Below are 20,587 nucleotides of genomic sequence, written 5' to 3' on the forward strand. Positions count from 1 at the left end.
TTTTCTTCTCCTTTTCTGACGGATTGAGTTCCTCCAAAGAAAAGATTACGAGTACGTAATTGGCAGTACTCTTACCACACCAACCTTTGACCCGACCAGCCTCAGCAGCGTCAGCCCTCCTTCCTATACCTGTCTGCCTCCATGAGCGTGGTGGGCTGTGTAACCTACTGTATGAGCGCCATCTACAGAGCGGTGCTGCACACAGGCCCAGGAGTAGATGATGATGATGGTGATGATGATGGTGGCCTGCTGACTGACGCTCCCCTGCACACCTCACACACCACTTCTCTGACCACACACACGCACACACACATATATGGGTAAATAAGGTTTGGCAGTTTCTGAATGTGAAAACTTTATTTGTATTTAACCAGCTCCAACATATTTTCAATGTGTATTTAGGAGCAGAAAAAATTAAAGCAAGGAAATGCTTTCATATAGATTTTGGTGCAAAAGTTCACAAAATTCCTTTTTAGCCATTCTCCCAAGCTTACAAAGTTGGTTAAATAAAACGCGGAGGGTTTCGTCTTATCTTTGTTTAATTTACAAGAAAATTGTACCATCTGTAATTATGTAATAATGATTCTTTGAGGTGTCTGCGTGTTTTTTAGGCTCTGCTATAACAAAAATCTTCACTGTGTTTGTGTTGGTAGTCCTCTCACTGAAAGCGTCCGAGCAGCATGGCTTTAAAGTAGCCTGACAGTGTTTTACCTCTTTTCTACCTCCTGCCTTTAATTTCCTTGATTCTTTACCCCAAAGTCTCATCATTTCCCATTTCGTCTCCCTCCCCTTCCTGGCTGTCGGATGCAGGGACCTCCTCATTTGAGCTGCAGGTTTTTACGTGGGCGAATCACAAAGTGTTGGAATCTATTGCCTTTGTCTGACAAGTCATCCATCTCTATGCAAGGGGATCTGTGGGATGGAGGTAGGAGGGGGGGGTGAACTGTGGGACTGCAGCTTTTAGAAACAGACACACAAGGAGAGGGGTTTCATTTTCTGCCCAAAGCTTCGTTCAGGCACAGCCCATTCTGGAGGAGAGGGGGACTCGCTGCTCTGTACTTCGCCGTGTCCATGTTGTTGTCATCTCCGCCCCTATCTGATTAAACCACAGAGCCTGCCGGTCCACCACGCCGTCAGAGGAGAGGGATTTTTTTTTCCGGTCGCAGATTCCTGAGCGGAGCAGTGGAGACTCGGTTTTACGCTTCTGTTTTCCTCATGATGTCCCTTAAAAACAAACAGTGACCCGCTTCGAGCCAATGTTTCCGCGACTGGTGCGCTCTGCACACGCGTGGGTCATGCACTGCACCTGACAGCCCCTTCTGCAGACTTTTGAGTTTAGACTTTTTTTTTTTTATTCCAGGAGGAAAACTTAGCATCGCGCCCAAGAAGTTGTTCACTGCTTGTTCACCGCGGACTCTTCCCACACGGACTGTGTTACACCAACATCTAAATCCTTGATTGTTTTTTTCTTTTTGTCATTTAAGCTGCATCACCGAGGCGAAACGGCGACCTCAGTCGATTACCTTTCTTTCCTTTGCTATCCCATGGATATTCACTGCAAAGCAGACCCCTTCTCAGCGATGCACCGTGAGTATGCTGAATTAGTTTAGAAACCAAAAACATGTCTGTCATCCTACTTTACTTTTTAGCGCACAAAAAGAAAAGAAAAAACGATCCTGTGCACTTGCAATGATTGCGCCCTAATTTAAATAGAACTGAAACAGTTACGATAGCGAAATGTAAGGTGATTGATATTTTTTATTGGGCCTCGCTGTTTCCCCCCCTATTGTCCAATGAAATGTACACGATTCTCACATCTAAAATCTTGCTACCTTTACTTTTTTTTTTCCAAATTGATTTTTTCCCCCACTGGTTGACTTAAAAGGCTAATTGTAAAAATATAGTTTTAGCAGTTTTTGACGTTAATTTTATGATAATATAATGCAGAGTAAATAATAACAGATGGCTGACGAATTAAAATGAAATAATAAAAAACGGAAGATTTCTGACTTATTTTTAAACCCACGTGGGTGAAATCCGCTTTTATTTGTGTGTTTTTAGTTTATTATCTTTAAACTTTATTAACCCTGAGGTTGGTTGTGGGAAATATTTAGGTCTGTATTTAAGACACAAGTGGAGAGGGGGGGAGGATTTAAAAAGAAAAGAGTTAATTTAAATACAAAGCTTTTATTACCTGGGAAATCACCTGCCACATTCAGGCTACTTTTAGGGAGGCAGGGAGCACGCTGTGTGCAAATGGATGTAGCCTTAACGTTTCACTTTATTAACAATCTCTCACTTTGATTCGGATGGTAAAGAATTAAAGTGACGACAGAATTTAGAAAGCGTCTGCTTTTTTCTGCTTGTTTTTTCCTCGCGTATTCCCTCCATATGATATGCGTAAAAGAAGACCCGGACTCTGTGTGAATTATTTATCCCCACCTCCTTCGCACAATCCGCGTTTGTAATATGAGTTATCAAAGCTTGTTTTAATTATTTACAATAATTGTGCAAGGAAAATTAAACAGGTTGAAACGTAATATCTGCGACATGTGTTAGGCTGCAGGAGGGGGGGAGATCCTTTTGGAAAATATTGCCTAACCAAGCCAGTGAGCAGGGACAGATGAGATCCTGGAAATGAAAAAGAAAAAGCAGATAGATTTTATTTTTAAATTGTGATATTTTTTTCTTTTATATTTCACTGTTACATTTGCTGGGCAAAAATCCTCTAAAAATTGAATGTTTTAAAATTAGTTTAAAATTGTGGCAGCTTTAATTCATTTATTATTATTATTATTATTATTATTATTATTATTATTATTATTATTATTATTATTATTATTATTATTGAACAGCATCAGAGTTCGCTAATATTCAGATTTGCGTCACATTGTGTGTGTTTGTGCTACTTTGATTTCATTTACTCTGAAAATTCAACACACACACACAGTAGAGGGCTGATGAGCACACACAGCAGTGTGTTCTGCAGGTATGTAATGTTATGTCCCCTCCTCGTGTTGCTGTTGTATCCCACGCAGGGCACGGCGGTGTGAACCAGCTCGGCGGGGTGTTTGTGAACGGCAGACCCCTTCCCGACGTGGTGAGGCAGCGGATCGTGGAGCTGGCCCACCAGGGCGTCCGGCCCTGCGACATCTCCAGACAGCTACGGGTCAGTCACGGCTGTGTCAGCAAAATCCTCGGCAGGTAAAAGGGGGGATACACTACCAAACAGAGCCCTGTGTGTGTCAAACATCAATCTTCTATAGCTGCTATATGCGCACCCAGCTCTATTTCAGCCTCAGTCATCGGTTATATAGGCAGGTCATTTTTTTCTCTCCCTTTCTTTCTTTCTCTCCCTCTCTCTTTTTTCTTGAACGCAGCAGTTCTGTGTCCCAGATTTTCAATCCATCACCTGCAGCCCCACAAGAGAAAAGCATCATAATCATGAAATAAATGTTAAGAGGGGAGTTTACAGCTAAATATTAATGAGAAAAAATATCCCAGAGAAATATGAGGCTGGCTGTCGGTGACGAAGAAATGGTGCTATCACTTCTCTACAAAAAAAAAAAGGAAAGAAAGAAAGAAAGAAAGAAAGAAAGAAAGAAAGAAAGAAAGAAAGAAAGAAAGAAAGAAAGAAAGAAAGAAAGAAAGAAACTCGAATTGGAATAAAAGCGGCAAAATCCAGAAAACTACCACAATCTACCCAAACTTGCCTTTGAGCATCAGATGTTACTGTGAGAAATAAACGCCAAATATATACTTTCCGTTCCTATATTTGTCCATCGGTGTAAAAAAAATAAATAAATATGAGCAATTAGGTAATTTTACTTCAGAGCACAAATGCTGTGAGATAATATTCTGACATATATTTTTTTCAGCTATCAGAAGGCATTTCAGAGGTATTTCATTTCACACACACTGTATGTTTGTCACCAACATTTACCAGTAGGTCATGGTGGCATGTAGTGCATGCTACTGTAAGCTTATGCAGACTGGAAATGAGGTCCAGACTGCGCTCTTACAGCTAAACTATCCTTTGTTCTGTCCTTCTCACTGCTCATATTGTTTAATTTTAATTATACTGCTTTTTTTCGTTGAAAATCCGCTTTGTGCGCCTTCCAGCTGACACTTAATTAGGCCCATATAACAGCACACTTGCAGGCCAATTAATAGATTAATGCCGCCATAATGTTCGTAGGTATTTTTTTTTCTTTAGCCTATATGTAACTGCAGAAGATCGATGGAGATTGTTTCCACACAAACGATTTTGTTAAAGCCACCTTTCTCACTGATCACACGACTGATTTAAATAAAGGAGGGATCCATTCAGGAACACTCGCTCTGTCCCCATGCAGGTACTATGAAACCGGCAGTATTAAACCCGGGGTTATTGGTGGCTCCAAACCAAAGGTTGCAACTCCAAAAGTGGTGGACAAAATTGCAGAATATAAACGGCAGAATCCAACCATGTTCGCTTGGGAAATAAGGGACCGACTACTGGCTGAGGGCGTCTGCGACAATGACACGGTTCCCAGCGTTTCATCCATCAACAGGTAGGTGGCACGGCTTTATTTTATTTCTTAGAAGGCGCGCTAAACTGCGCCAAAGCGCGCAAACTCTTCCAGGAACAAAGCTGTGAACTCATTTCTTTTTAAACGTCTGCGTGCAAGTGATGGAAAAAAACAGGGGGGAAGAGATAAAAAAAACAAAAAAAAAACAAGAAAGGAACTTTTTGTCTTTTACCAAACTTTAAAAAAATAAAAGTGTAGCTTTTTTATCCCCACATGTAAGGCTAAAACGAGCCTGTTAGGGGTGGTCTCATAAGTGCAATTCAATCCCCTGTGCGGCCCTGCGCAACACAGCCAGCACTGCCGCTGAGGCTGGAGCCGCGAAGAATCACATCTGTCTCGATAAAAACCGATCAATACAGCGTAACCAGATCCAGAGGCAGAAGGAAATACCCAACAAAGTCGTTCAATACGCGGACCACAGAGGCGGCAGCACCATCTTTATTGCCAGCCAAATGGAGGAAGAGAGTGACAACAGACCACATAGGCTTTTACAGGACAGTTTGTAAAATTATTATTATTATTATTATTATTATTATTGTTATTATTATTATTATTAGTAGTAGTAGTAGTAGTAGTAGTAGTATTCGTATTATTCGTATTATTCGTATTATTATGTTGTGGCTGTAGGAGCTGATTTAACTACAGAATTAAATCAACTAATGTAGAAACTGCAAGAAAAAAAAACATTCGTCCAGAAACAGAGGTGATCTGCGGGTATTTGTGGGATAAGGGAGTTTCTGTTCCACGAAAACAGCGAAAGCAGTAGACACCCTACACCTTCACCTTTCCACATGAAGCAGGACAGCAGCAGACAAAGTGTCTTTAGACAGAGGACTCTGGTGAAAAAAAACCCCTCTGCATGTGTGCAAAGTGAAAAAGCCCGCAGTGCCTGCCAGTGATGAACTTTGGTTAGGAGGCACTGTTCCAGAGAGCTGGTCATCAGCATTACATTTTAATGAGCTGAAGAGAGTCTCATAACACAAGCAGCTAAATGCAGGAGATGGATGAATCTTTGCTAAATTTAAATTTAAAAAAAAAACAACAACAACAGAAAGATAGGGAGAGGGAAATAGCAGAAAATCACATGGCTTTGGAAATTATATCTTCAATAGGTTCTTAGCACTATTGTGTGTTTGCACCTGTTGTTTCTAAAACCACAGCAGTTTGTAATCCATTTTATGTCTAGTTTTTTTTTTTTTTTTTTACAAAAATAAAAAAACAATTTTTGATAATCTGCTCAGTTTGAACTTTGTGGAACAGCAGGACAGGGAGGAACATGTCCTTTGAAACCGCATTAATAATTAACTCTTAGACTTTGTTGCACTGCACAAATCTGCATTTTTTTTTCATTCCTTAAACATGGCATCACAAATCAAAACATAGCAATCAGTGAGCCTTACTCCACTTTTATTCCCTAAAGTCTTTCTTGGCATTGAAAAGAAGTTAACTGGCACTTTTAGCAAAATCTTCTCTTTGCTCTGTATAATTGTGAAAGTACTGGCTTTTTAAAATATTAGCTTAATTTCTTGCTTGTTGATGTTAAAGGGAGGAATGGGAATGGTGTGGAGGAGGAAGAAAAGAACGAATAGAAGTATTAGAGCCAGTCAAGAGGACTGAAAGGGAGAGCGGACCCCTGGTGGTCTTTGTGGTTAAGGATCTGACCTCTGCTCTGTTGACTAAAGAGGATGTCCTGGCTTTAAACACATTTTTCCTGCATTAATTATTAAAGATTACACAGAGACTGGGTTGCACTTTGTTTTGTTGTCGCAGAGAGAGGAGTTTCCATCCGCTGCACCATGCCCAGTGGACAAAGGCATACCCGTGAGCGGCTTTCAATCATATTGATCCACATTTTAATACTTCTTTGGGGATTACATTTTTTTTTACAACTGTGAAACACCAAAGTCGTTAATTCATCCATCCAAATTGCTTATTCAATATCAACAACATAGACTTGAAACAAAGTCCTTGAATTTATGAGACTCCCTCGAGTCATGAGGTCAGATAACTGTTGTGGTGAGATGTTAGAAATTCAAATATGATATTGATGTGTGTTTTCTGGAGGAGACTACCTGCCTTTGTTGCCCCGCCTGAAGGAGAGAGCACGGAGGACACATGAGATAGTGAGGGGAATGAAAAGAGTCTGATGTACATTTTTGCCCCTGAGGACGTTAACCCCATAGATGCCTGATTCAGAACTGATAGCTTATTGCCGGATGCCACATGTGAGCGCCATTCGCCTCATTTGCAGTCTGTAGAAGTCCGTTTCTGTCACATACCTCTAAAGTGAGAGGGCACACAATACTGCCTGTTATTCAATGATCTCAAGTTGAGCTGTCAATCAGAACATTACCATAGTCACAGTTTAATGTAATGCGATCATGCCCCATAAGAGCTGAGCTTGTGCAAATCCCATTGTGCTCGTCTTCCTAAAAGAAATACAGCAATCATCAGATTTACTGTAAAATAAAATTTGCCTTCATTTGTTTTAATTACAGCCTGCTTTAGTTTTTTTTTTTTTTATTTACTTATTAAGTGTACAACAGATTAATCTGCACCGGAGGTGACAGCAGTCTCAGCTTCAGCAAATAAGATGCTATTGGTTTCCTTTCACAAATAATGTATGGTTCACAATTTGCATTTGCTGTTCCTCTCTGCCATTCGTTGTCAGTTTTTCTATCTGGGAGTTCCAATCAATAAGGTCTGATCCTCGGTCAGCCCGGGGGATTCCTGCGTGCTACACTCGTCGAGTGAAAAAGGGCAAAAAAAAGTGAGAAATACAGAAATAAATCGGCTACGAGTAAAGAAAGAAAGAAAGAAAAGTAAGAGATGGAGGTTTGAAAGGCAGCTATTGCAAAGTACAGTAAAGCTGATAGGACACTGGACAGTAAAGAGAGTTGAAATGAGAAAAGAGGATGAGAGTGGGAGTGAAAGATCAGCTTTGAGAGATGGAGAGAGAGAGGAGAGCAAGGAGAAAAAAGGGAGTGGGGAGCAGGAGAGGCAGATTATTAGAGTTGGCCAGGTAGAGCCAGTGAAGCTGATCATTGAGGTGAATTGATGTGATTTCATGCTTTGTTTGCAAGATCATTCAGACCAAAGTGCAATGAAGACTTTCCCGCCACATCACATCTTACTGCTATAGGGACTTTATCATATTTCTAACCTCAAAATCCAGCTAGATTGAATCCAGAGTCTCAGGGGGCAGCCCCCATTCAGTCTTGCACAGGAGACGAGAGATTGCTCCTAAAGCCCCGAGATTGGCTATTGGTGACAGGGGCCTGAATATGAGGATACAAGTGCCCCAAACGATGGAGCACTTGTACATGCACAGATGTAAGTGGACGTGATGTGTCATGTTTAAGTGTCCTGTGGCGGACCGGTACGGTGTAAAATCTCAATTCTCTGAAAGCACTATTGATTGATCCGTGTGTGTTGTTCCCCTTACCAGGATTATCCGCACCAAAGTCCAGCAGCAATTCCACCCATCCCCTGATGGATCTGTTACACCACTCTCCACGCCCGGCCATACCATAGGTGAGCATCAATACGGCTACACAGGCCAATCAAACGAGCAAATCGGGGCTGCAGAAAGAATAAGAAACGGAAAAAAATACCTACACATGAACACATATTAACCCACGTTAACCTGAAGAGACACACAAACACACACAGTACTGCATGCGCACTCTAACTCTGCTTTCTCCGTCAGTGCCCAGCACAGCCTCCCCTCCTGTGACCAGTGCCTCCAACAATCCCGTAGGATCCTACTCCATCAACGGCATTCTGGGTATCCCCCGCTCCAATGGTGAGAAGAGGAAACGAGACGATGGTAAGGGAGACATAAGATCCCTTTGTTTGCCATCCTTTTAATTCTTTTCATCACTCATCTCCTACTTTTTTCCTGTGTGTGAAGAAGATGGCATTTATGACAGCGCTGCAGCCAAGTGTGTTTTTGTGTGCTGTCTCCAGTGACTTGTTATGCTGTATATAAGGCGGGATGAGAGTTGCGAGAGTGCTGTGATTCAATCAGCTTTTCGATGCCCTACGTTCTACCATACGCCTACAGAGCTGTATCTCAATTTTATACCACGCTCAGATGTATTGTAGATATCCCATACAGCTGTCATACAACTCTAAAGCCCTTCGGAAAAGGCATCAACGCTGCTACTCCGTGCTTTTATTCCAGTAAAGTAACAAACAGCAGAAAAAGTAGCTCTTTTGAAATTTCCTGCTTTGATCCTGTCAGATAAGTCATGATTTATCATTATGGACTATATTTTTTTTAAAAGATAAGGATTGATTGATTTGATTATGATTTTAATTATATTTTTCCACGATGATTCAAATAATTTTAAGTATATTAAAACATCCCAAAATATTTTTTACTAGCAGGGGGCAGGCAGCGAATAGATCTATATACACCCAAAGATTAAGTGAAAGCCTATCCAGTCCAAGCCAGAATTTCTCATTCCGAGGTAAAGCTAGAGAGTGGACACACACACACACTGCCTGAGGGCTAATAGATTATCGGTTGTGCAAACAATTGGCTTTTTTAATGCCTATGAATTAACATGTCCCTGGTGGAGGCTTGAACAGGTGTAGGAACAGACCGGTGGAGGCAGGGAAGGGGCTGTGTGTGTTTGTGAGTGTGTGTGAGTGTGTGTTTGTGCTTGTGTGTATGTGTACAAGTGTGATTCTGTGCTTTGAGGTGGCTGATGGGATGTTGAAAATGATCTCAAAGAGCACTTATCAAAACAGGCCACTTCCTTCTTTTATGTTTCTGTCTCTTTAGTTCTCTGGAGTGGCAACCACTTGGATGGGAGGAAAATAGGACATTGTAAGTTTAAGTTAGACAACCTTCTCTTTTGCTTTGGTCAAACAGATCACAATACTCTCACGCACTCTATTTGCTCTTCCAGGGTAATGAGCTTATGAGGTGTGGTGTGGCGGGGAAGACTTTTTCACACAGATTATCTCCCTAGTAATGAAAACAAATAAAGCTAAATAGACTAGAAAATCACGTTTTCCATAGATTGTCATAAACACAATGCAGTTTATTGCAAAAAAACAAATGCATATTTGCTAACGACTCTATTTTTGTCATTTCTATTCAAACTGACTTGTGATATAAAAGTTCCAGTGCAGGTTTTTTTTTTGTATTTGGATATTTAATTAAGTAATTCCATTTAATTATTAACCCCTCATATTTTAGAATTATAGCGTCTTTTTTTATTACCAAAAATAAATAGGCACACCTATACAGCAGAAAATATCCATTTTGTTAAAGCTAAAATGTTAACATGCTTCTTTGTCTGTTGTAAAAATATAATTAATTTGGGGGGAAAAGTTAAGCAAGATTAGAAACAAAAGGAGATCAGTGCAGGAAAGTGTTTGATTTTTAAATCTACAAATAACTGACTGGACTTTGCACGTCTGTATACTAGTAATTCCTTTAATGCTTGTGCCTACGTTGTGATAATCTGACCGTGCTAAATGAAAAACCATTTCACACTTTTTGTGCTGATGGTGGTTGCTGGTGATCCTGCTGTGGTTGAAGTCAGTGGTTGGCCTTTTAGGAAGAAAAAGGTCCCCATTACTGCAGGGCTGTAGAGATAATGTAGTGTGACACGCGTTATGTACACCAGGTCCCCGTAAGACGAGCTTCAGGGACATAGGTGCCATAAGAGCTATTAATCTGTCCTTGTCATGTGTTATTGCAAATTAAAAGTAGCATGTTACACTGGACGGCTTTGAGTGAAGATGGGAGGAGGAGCGACAAGAGGAGCAGGGGAATTTGTCGGAAAAAAGTGGGTTTATGAGGGAAGGAGGGAACGAGGAGGTCCAGGCAGCCTCAATGAGAATTGAGCAAGGATTAATTTTAGGATCTGTGCATGCCTGCGAACACACCTATGCACGGAAATGTGTCTTTTATGTGTTTGTGCGTAACTTCGTGGCTTCCGATGCTCTTCACATAGTGAACATAGTGACATTTAAAAAGAATTTGCAATTCTGCAGAGAAAAGCTATTAATTCACAAATTAACATCTCTCCCTCCCTCCCTTCCTCCCTCCCTCTATCTTGGATGTGCATGCTATCGAAAAGACAAAAGAAATAGCCTTAAGGGGGGAAAAGAGAGAGTCTCAGTCCTATCTGTGGAGAGATTGGTTTGCATGTCTGCAAGCAGCGATACCAATTATGCCAGTGCTGGGAGAATGCGTCTCAATGCGCCCCTCTCCTTTGCCCCACCGCTCCCCCCACTCCCTCCTCCCACCACCACTACTACCACCACCCCACCCCGAATCTATCCATAGCCAGATTTATTTGTGTATCTCATTACAGGAAATGGAATGTTGTTCCTGCCAAATGCATTAATAGTGAAGTGGGGAAATTAGCTTGTTGTACAGCCTGCTCTCACCAAGTCATTTAAACCTATGGTGGAGTTGGAAGCCAAGAAAAGACAGAGAGGATTGGGTGACAACTTCTGTGTGATTGTAAAATGTGTATTACAGCGCTATAAGTCCATGCAGTCGTTTGCAAGGTTTGAGGCCTGCGGTAATTTCTCGCAGACTATTTTGAGCTAATTAATATGTCACATACTTGCATGCTATAACTTGTTCTCTTTGTACATCGAAACATGTTTTTATTAGAGCTGCAGCTTAGTGTTTTCTTAGTCTTAGTATATACTGACAGGTTACTGCTGACCTTGTTGCTTGTTTGCAGTCAGGTTGATGTGACCTAACTATATGTTTTTCTCATCGCTGGCTCTCCAAGTCCTGTGCAGAGCCCGGTGGAGCTCTGGGGAGGACAGGCAGTAGGGAGCCACGGTGATAAATTAGATAGAGAAAGCAAAGGTCATAACTTGTGATTGTAGCGTGGGTGTGGGATAAGTGTAGAAGGAGCTGATGAGTGTGTGAGTGGGGAGGGAAAAAAATACGGCCTAGCAGGTTGCTCATTCATGACATAAAACCATGATCATCGGCAGCAGCCGGAATCATATCAACCTTGCTCAATAGCTTGAGCGAAAAAAAATGAATACAGTCACTGTTTTGATTTGTTCACATTTGATATTTGGCCCTTTTGGAGATTGTCCACAATGTATCTTTTAACACACGTGACCCATTTGTGGAGTTTATATCAGTTACTGTATGGATTTAAACCTGGGCCTACACTGGTTGACTAGTCAAGTCACTCCATGACAATGAGTCAATAGAGGATCACTTTAGAAAATAAATGCATCCAGAGCAAGACAGAAAAATGGAATCATGAGCACCATGATGGCCCTGATGGGGTGTGTGTGCGAGAGAGAAAAGCCCAGGTTTGAGAGGGGCCACAGAGCGTAACATAGAGACAAGAGGCTGTTAGGGCCCTGACAGTAGAAGAGGCACAAAAGGGTCCACACTGCATTCCTCCCCCTCCTCCTTCTGTGATCTATTGCTGTCTTTCTCTTCAAGATTTCTTTCCTCCTCTCGTCGTCTCCTTGTTCTTCTTCTTCCTGAGTCTTGTGGTTTAGTAACGTGGCTGTGCGAGCTCCAGCTTACAGTTGTAAACAACATACAATGAGAGCCGTCACAAAAAAAAAATTAAAGAGAGGAAATTCACTCAGTGGAGAGGAATCATGTCAGAGAAAAGTCAATTATGGGCAGCAATGCAGAGAATTAATGGAGCGATGCATTACTCAGCTTGAGGAGGGAGAAACGGCACGAGAAAAGTAGGGATACGTTAATTGCATTTCTACAAATACTCACCACACAGGGCGGCTGTGTTAAACGGCAGACTGAAAGCAGAGGAGGACAAAGAAAAATACAAGATGGGCATAAAACAGTGAGAGAGACTCTGTGGCAAATAGGAAAAAGAATTTCACATATTTAGACGTATGAATATTCCTTTGAATTTCTTTTGCAGTTTTTGACAGATTTGTCCAAGTCAAATATTTTCCCCTCAAATCTGACCAATACAGTGTCTTGCTCAAAGAACCACTAACCCTGCATTCAAAGGCTAAATAACTGCCACCAGATCTTATTAATATTCCAGAATATACATTTAAGTGGTTTTATTTATTTATTATAAACTTTCTGTCAAATCTAGTAAATAAAACAAATAAAATAAAGTGGAGATCTGCGAAATCCTGTCAATGCAGCCGCGGTGGAAGCAGTGAGAGCAAATATCAAACAAGCATCACTGTGCCTGCTGACAGTCAGTACACTGGTTGGGGTGCTAAATCGAATTAATAAAGCTCTTAAACATGCCACAACATAACAGGATCTTAACAGCCATGGCAGTGTTGCTGCTTCTCTCCCTCTTTCTCCCCCACCCCACCCACCTCTCTCCTTTCCGCTTCAGAGCTTTCATAAATATAGCTAGCTTACAGGGAAGGAGTGTTCACCCTCTGGGTATACCAGTTTGTTTGCGCTCTCTCTCTCTCTCTCTCTCTCTCTCTCTCTCTCTCTCTCTCTCTCTCTCTCTCTCTCTCTCTCTCTCTCTTCCCAAGCTCAACAGCATTTTTTTTCTCAAAAAAACCCCCCATCAATAAATGATCCACAATTTGCAATAGCATCATTCCACCTATCAACAGAGGCCGAGTAAGTAAAGCAGCCTCTGATCTGAGGGACTGCATGTCATTGATTTACGGAGAGAGCGAGCCAGTGCGTAGGAATTCATTTGCCTTTCAAACAAGCCTCCACCTCTACTTTTCTCTGAGTTATCTTATCATATAAACAGGAGAGATGAAAGAGGGACATTAGTGCCACCACACCATCACAGGACCTTAACATCCCCCAAAACACGACAGATACAGCTGAGGTCTTTTTCACAATAGCTACTGTTACTGGGAAAGTGTGTGTGTGTGTGTGTGTGTGTGTGTGTGTGTGTGTGTGTGTGTGTGTGTGTGTGTGTGTGTGTGTGTGTGTGTGTGGACAAGAGTAGCACATATGAGTGGTCTGATGAAAGCCTACAATAACTTTTAGGTTTAAAATCTCTGAATACATAATGATAAAAAAAAGCACATTTTTCAACACAACAAGGTCGAACAGCACCTGTTTAAGCTGATCAAAACAAAACAAAAATTTTATGTGGGAATGTCACCTTAGCAGATTCTTGTTTTTATCTCTGTTTGTCTCCTCACACTTTTGTGTTAAAACAAAGAGACGCAGTCAGACGCTGCTGTGGGAGTGATAAGAGAATACCTGCTGAGACACCCAAAGGGGTTGAAGAAACACTAAGAAAAAGAAACAAACCAGTCAATGAGACAAACACACACACACACACACACACACATGCGTGCAGTCTGACAGTCGTGCTTCACACTCCACTTGACACACTGACTGTCAAAAGGATGAATCTGATTTAATGCAGCTCTCTTATGATATATAGCAGACGTGAATCTCTAATGCCGAATACTGAAAATAAATGATTTGCTGCTTTTAAAAAACCAATTCAGTCAATTTTTTAACACATAAATTTGAAAGATACTCGCATATTTTCACAATTACAAAACTGACAAAGTCTCTATCATTAGAAATTTTACAAGGTTACTTGTATAAGAAAAGCTTTAACTCTTTCCCCCATAAAGATGACCTCACCCTTAATGATGAGTTTCGACACCTCAGTATTAGAATAGGTACATGCAGATATCACCCTCACTGACCTTAAAAATGACAGAAACTGCTCAGTTCAGAAAAGAGGAATAATCGTTACTCATAGCAAGCATCCATGGAGGAAAGTGTTGACATCCTGCATTTTAGTTGCAAATTATCAGTCTTGTGTTAAGTAAGTTTCCAGAGAACACAAAAAAGTATCTTATGAGAGGAATTTATGTCCTTTCGCTGCCCGTTCAGAGGGCCTGAGTGTATAAGGTGATGCTGAGTATAAACAGGCTCCACATAGTGAATGACAAGCACTTGCTATTGATCAAGCCTCTTTTCTCAGACCAGCTGATGTGAGGTAATTAATGACTCCATTTTCTTCTGTACCACACACAGCAATTGGGTTTCATACAGCAAAACTACTGTTCCTCCAACGCAACACCCAAGGGAGCTGTTTGAAAAAAAAGAAAAGATAGAAAAAGCCAGGGCTAAAATATTCTGTTAACTCATGGTAAGAAAACACATGTGGCAGGAGAAAAATCAGATTCCTTCATAAATGTTACACAAAGCAAAAGTCAATATATTTTAGCAGTGAAACACACACACACATACGCTCTCTCCCATCTACACATAACACACACTCATACCCAATTGCAGTCCTCTATTCCATTCTCTCCATGGATCTATTTCTTGGTGCGAATCGGGTTCATCCTCTGGCCTCAGCCATTGAGAAAAGGTCAAGCAGCCGAGCAGAATGGCAATAACGCCCCTGAAATGGTACCATCAGTGGAACATGATTGATCAATTGAATTCCATAGCACAGAAAAATGTGGGATTAAGTAGAGTATTATACGCACAATGAGTTGAGGCATGATGTTCATTCCAAGTTCATTTCGCCTCCCTCCTCTGCTAGCGGATCAGGCAATCAATAGCGGCCTTGCATATCATATATCACCGCTGGCTCGCCCAGGAGAGAACATAATCTGCTGCAAATTTAGAATGACAGATTTGTACGGGAGCTAAAGCCCTCATCCGCTGTTGGTGGCGCAGTATAGGGAGGAAGGGGAGGGTGGTGGGAGGCAGCCAGGAGAGTGGAGGGGAATGCTGGCTGGAGGTTTTAGCTTTAGATCTTTTTTTTTTTTTTCATTCAGTGCTCAGGACATGATGAGTGAGCAGAGGGAGAGCTGCAGCCGCGGCAGTGGACTCCCTGGCCGAGTTGATAGGGTCAGAGATCAGAAGAACGAGGGAAGCACAGGCTCATTTGTTTATATAGAGTGTGACCAAGTGAGGAAATGCATATGATTGCCCCCAGACACCCCGTCCTCATTCGGCCCTGAGTCCCATCCCCACTCCATTCTGTTTTCCACAGGACAGGTAATATGTGGGGGATGGAAAGAGAAGGAAGAGAGACAGAGAGAGGGAAGGGTAATATGTTCAGGAAGAAATAGTACAGTTAAATAATGGCTCTCCATTTCCCGCCGGCAGAATGAGAGGCTCTGGATGTAATCGCCAGCCCTACTTTCTCTTCCTGAAGCACACGGTCTGCCTTACAAGTATATATTTGCACTGACGGTAATCCATCAATTACCATGGACCTATCACATGATGACCATGCTGATGGTGGCTGCAAGGAGTGGCAGGGGGGAGGTAGAGGATTGTTTGAGTGAGTGTATGTGTGAGAGAAGGAAAGAGCGAGAGAGTAAGAGAGAGACAGGAAAAAACAGGGGGAGATAAAAGCCAGACATGATGGTGGGTTTCCCTGAATTTGCTATTGCGCCTCATGCCATCACTATCACACCCGCTGAGCTCTAATATTTTTTTGTTTGTTTTTTTCCTCGTAATGCTAGCCTGCTAGAAGTAAAGTATGAAGTAAAAAGACTGGATCCACATCCTCATACCAGTGTTGCCCCCCTCGTCCCTTCCCTTTTTTTCATCTCTTCCTTTCTTTAGATGGCTCTGATGGTTCGGGCCCCGGCAGCGACTCTCAGGGCAGTGTGGAAAGTTTAAGAAAGCACCTGCGGGCGGATGCCTTCACCCAGCAGCAGCTGGAGGCCCTCGACCGTGTGTTTGAAAGGCCTTCTTATCCTGATGTCTTCCCCACCTCAGAACACATTAAACCCGAGCAGGTTCGACATACACACACACATTTCTCCCTACACAATAAGATTTACAGCATTTACACTGATTTCTAACAAGCTGTAGTGAACCCGCGAACGCTCTGACACAGGTGACAAAAAGCTCAGTGCAAATTCTTGCTTGAAGCAACCTGCAAACCCACAGCGTATAACAGCGGATAACCTTTATTTACATTCATTAGACTGTTAAACAACAAGAGACTATTAATTTTTCCATTGGAGCTCTATGTGGGTGCCCATGCAGCCTTAGCAGTGCCCTAATTGAGTTCATTTTCATCTCTCCGCGATCGTGGGGAATTACAGCGGCGATAAATCAGAGGGACAGCCCCTCAGCTGGCTATACAGCCCCTAATGCAGCTAATTACCAAAGTGATTTCTACGGCAAGATCAATACCAAAACGAATTGGAAATGACTTGCAATCACAAAGAGTGGAGGAGAAGGTATTAAAAAGGCGAGAGGGGGGTAGCAGAGGGGGGAGAAAAACGGCGTCAGAATGGTCCAGAAAAATCAGTTTTAATTTAATGTAATATTAATCAGATGGCTTTCCACTCTTTCTTTTTTCTCCCTGTTTCCAGAACCCCCTCCTTTTCTTAAACTGGTGAAAAGGTGGGATATTAGGCTATTAGGGGCTTGTCTGGTGTCTGCGTCAGGGCATTAAAAAGCCATTTTGAAGAGGCCAGGCTGAATAGGCCTCATCCCTCCCACACTTCTGGCAGCCATGTGGTCAGGTCATTCAGGCCCCTCTGCGCTTGCCACTCGCCCTCCGCCCAGCCCTGCCCGGCCCTACCCGCATCCCATCTGCATGACAAAATGACTCTTGTGCTGCTGAGGCCCAGTGGAATAGAGAGGAACATCCAGCCTAGTGCCAGGGAACAGTTGTAAGCACACAATTAGAGTTTATCTGGGATAGAGGCAGACAAGACTGGGGTCACCAGCTTGCCCCTGTGGGACCCCAACCCATTGAGAGAAACAGATGCACGCACACACACACACACACACTCTTTCAAATAAACACTCACAGACACTCTCACACACACACTTATCCTTTCAAAGAAAAGTTGTGTCAGGAAGTGTCATCTCATTAACAAACAGGATTCATCACAACTGCTAGCAGAGTCTTAACACGAGATTAAGGTTAATAAATATTTAAGACACTGGATGGTGGTTGAAGTTTTCTTCTGCAGTAAACTGTGAATGTGAATCTGTTAAAATAAAATAAATAAATAAAAAAGAAAGACGGCCAGAGTGGCACAGAGTATTTTATAAGAGTGGAACAGGAATGCGACGAAAGCCTCCAATGTGACGTTTTAAAAAATACAAGTAAAAGTAGAAAAACTCATAAAGTGAAAATTCACAATTTTAACATTTTATTAACCCAGTTTTATGTGTTCATCCTGGAGGCAAAGCACAAAGGGCTGTTTTTGAGGTTGTACTCGCCTTTAAAAAAAACACACCACATGTCTCTCCTGTAACAAAGCCCTGAATGTCTCCTCCCTTGACTGGTCACAGGGATGACTGCAGTGGAGCACAAAGAGCCAGCTGACACCCCGTCCTTTCACTCCTCTCCCAATCCCTCTCTCATCCCTCTCTCCCTTTCTGCCTTGCCCTCAGACAAGCTCTAATGCATGCATACATCATCATAGGTCTTGGTAAAGCACAAGGAGCAGGGGCAGGGGTGATGTTCGCAGAATTCACAGGCAATGTAAAGCAGCAAACACGAGAGGGGCGTTCATCGTGACATTGTTTTTTATATGTCGTCACCTAAACTAGGAAATCTGATCTAAATCCAAGAGCGATTTTAACCAGATCATGACCTGATCTGGTGGAATGTAAAATTTAATTAAAGCAGTGTGAATTGCTGTCTTCGATTCCCACCTGCTCACACATGGGTTTTTTTTTTTTCGTCTACAGGCGAATGAGTACACTCTCCCGTCCCTGAACACTGGCCTGGAAGATGTGAAGCCGAGCCTCTCCACCAGTGCCAGCTCTGACCTCGCCTCTAGCGTCTCCCAGAGCTACTCTGTTGTGACAGGTACAATCTGACTCATGCTACACTGACGCCTAACAGAATACACACAGTGCAGCAACAAAATACACCGGCACCAAGATGGTCGAACTGTGCGTTCTTTATGATGCCAAACTCTTGAAAAAGTTTCCCAGGTTAACCAGTTCTAATTGTTTTTTTTAAATACCACCAAACTGTCATTTTACCATCAGTTTACTGATCATTTTTTTAGGGTTCCTACTTTAAAAAGACATCTCGCTCTTATCTAAACTTCTACATCATCACTGAATCATTAAGATTTTGATTGCCACTCCCTGATGGCGTGCACATTTTTCCAGCCATATAAAGTTATCACCAATATCTTTTTTTTTTTTTTACATAAAGCTCTTTCAAGGCACTTTTTGGGGTGCTCTGTGTATTTCTAAGGGACGGGCTGAGGTAATATATCATCTGAGTTCATTAAATCCCACAGGTCTTTCACGCAACGCTCCTAACTGGCCATTGTGTTAGCCTGGATTGGCCCGCTAACAGATTGACTGGGAGCACTTCTCATAAGAGACAGCTGCTGTTCTCGCCACGACATGACGTTGTCATCAAACACTATCATAGCCTGTTGATTGACAGCGGCTGGAATAGCACTGTGACTGGCTGGCTGCCTTATGCTGTGGAGAGAGAGAAAGAGAGAGAGAAATATAGAGAGAGAAAGGGGCATTTTTTTTGCCAAATCGTTTGCACTGAGAGTCAACAGGTAATTGCAGGTGCAATGTGTTAACTATCTTGCATTGTCTGTATCAAACATCCCCTGTGTTGGACCGAGTCTGTGGTTGCTTTGCTGTCCAGGTTGATGGACATCTGGTTAATTGAAATATTGTGTCGTTGTTGCTGTTGAGGGTGTTTCCCAAGGGAGGTTAGGTTTACTGATGGCCACACTGGCTCGAGAATAATTATGAGCCTTTTAATAAAAGGCTCATAATTATGCAGTGGGAATCAGAGTCAAGGAGTGTACTTTGTGTGTCTGTGCATGTGTGCGTGTGTGTGTGTGTGAGAGAGAGAGAGAGAGAGAGAGAGAGAGAGTCTAAGTAAAGAAGAGGAAGTTTGAAAACTACAGCGGCCTTTTCATATGATCCCAATAGTTCAGCCACACACTCAGGCACAGAGCTATGGGAAAAGAAAGAACCCCTTTTTATTCCTGAACATGTGGGAGGTAGCTTTGCCCCAGAAAGTCGGGCCTCAGGAGAAGAAAGGTGTGTTTTTCCCTTTTATGGCGGGCTCCTCCTATGAAAGTGGTTTTGCTCTGGTGAGCACACTCATAGCAGGTGGCCTCCAAGCCACCTGGGGGCCTGGGGGGCCTCCTAAAGCGATACATGCAAGGGTTTTGCCCAGAGTAAAGAGGGAATGAACTAGCAAAACTTTTCTGAAAGTGATATATGACAACATGTTTTGGTACAGCCATTTTAAAGATGTGTTTTGAATATATTGAGCACCAAATTAAACTCAGAAGTAATATCCTGTAAACTTTTATTACCCAATTTTCACAACTATGCAAAGTAATGCATGAGGCATTTGATTGTGTGTAGGTTGTTAGTGCATAATATTATTTTTCCTTCCATTAGCAAACCCTGTAAATAGGAATGTATGCCAAGGCTGAAAAAATGCTAAATTACCTTCCTCACTTAGGCTGGGATCCAATTATCAATAAATTATGCTCTCATACTGGATGGAGCTATGAGATTATATTCATTCTTTAAATGTTTTCTGCTCCCAATTAAAATTCATACAGTTATTGATCTTGTTGATTTTTATGTCCTGAAATTTGCATAATCTATTAAAGATGAATGATTAATGAAGTGCTCAGCTTTGCATTACAGGAGCGCTATAACGAAAGCACGGTCGGCCATCTTTTGTGTCCCGAATGTGTGAAAGAGAAGGTTACCTTGGAGGCAACAAAAATAGGGAGAGATTGATCGCACTTTTTTGCACCACTTACTAAGATGCAACAAATATTACTTAAAAAAAAAATTATTTTACATATATCTATATATCATTTTATATATGTAGATAAAAAATCATAAGAAATTATTCTTAAAAGTCTTTTGGATTGCTTTAAAAATGCATTGAATGTAGCTACTGCTAAAATTACAAAAGATATCACATTTAAATGAATGATTTTATACACACTATATAGAAAAAAGTACTGAGCCACCTAGACGTTGCATCTGTAGGAGCTGCTTGGCCATGAAACTCCTGGAGCACAGTTTTTGTACTGATGTTAATGCCACAGGAGGCTCGGAGATC

The 20,587-nt window shown here is 41.9% G+C and overlaps 1 protein-coding gene across 7 annotated transcripts in view; it reads left to right on the forward strand.

Moving 5' to 3' along the window:
- Positions 1–962: 962 nt before the first annotated feature.
- Positions 963–20,587, forward strand: part of pax2a (paired box 2a) — a 29,388-nt gene continuing 9,763 nt past the window's right edge. For 2 of the 7 annotated variants that reach the window (XM_042224944.1, XM_042224939.1), the window contains exons 1-9: positions 963–1,587; positions 3,039–3,204; positions 3,879–3,899; positions 4,356–4,553; positions 8,020–8,105; positions 8,281–8,400; positions 9,364–9,408; positions 16,102–16,277; positions 18,199–18,319. In XM_042224944.1, the coding sequence (XP_042080878.1) occupies positions 1,545–1,587; positions 3,039–3,204; positions 3,879–3,899; positions 4,356–4,553; positions 8,020–8,105; positions 8,281–8,400; positions 9,364–9,408; positions 16,102–16,277; positions 18,199–18,319 (976 nt within the window). In that variant the 5' untranslated portion in view covers positions 963–1,544. The remainder of the gene's footprint in view (positions 1,588–3,038; positions 3,205–3,878; positions 3,900–4,355; positions 4,554–8,019; positions 8,106–8,280; positions 8,401–9,363; positions 9,409–16,101; positions 16,278–18,198; positions 18,320–20,587) is intronic. The other 5 variants (XM_042224946.1, XM_042224940.1, XM_042224942.1 and 2 more) reach the window with 4 other exon arrangements.

This window comes from Haplochromis burtoni, unplaced genomic scaffold, assembly GCF_018398535.1.
Source record: "Haplochromis burtoni strain Fernald_Lab_line unplaced genomic scaffold, NCSU_Asbu1 Contig_7, whole genome shotgun sequence".
Classification (NCBI taxonomy): domain Eukaryota; kingdom Metazoa; phylum Chordata; class Actinopteri; order Cichliformes; family Cichlidae; genus Haplochromis; species Haplochromis burtoni.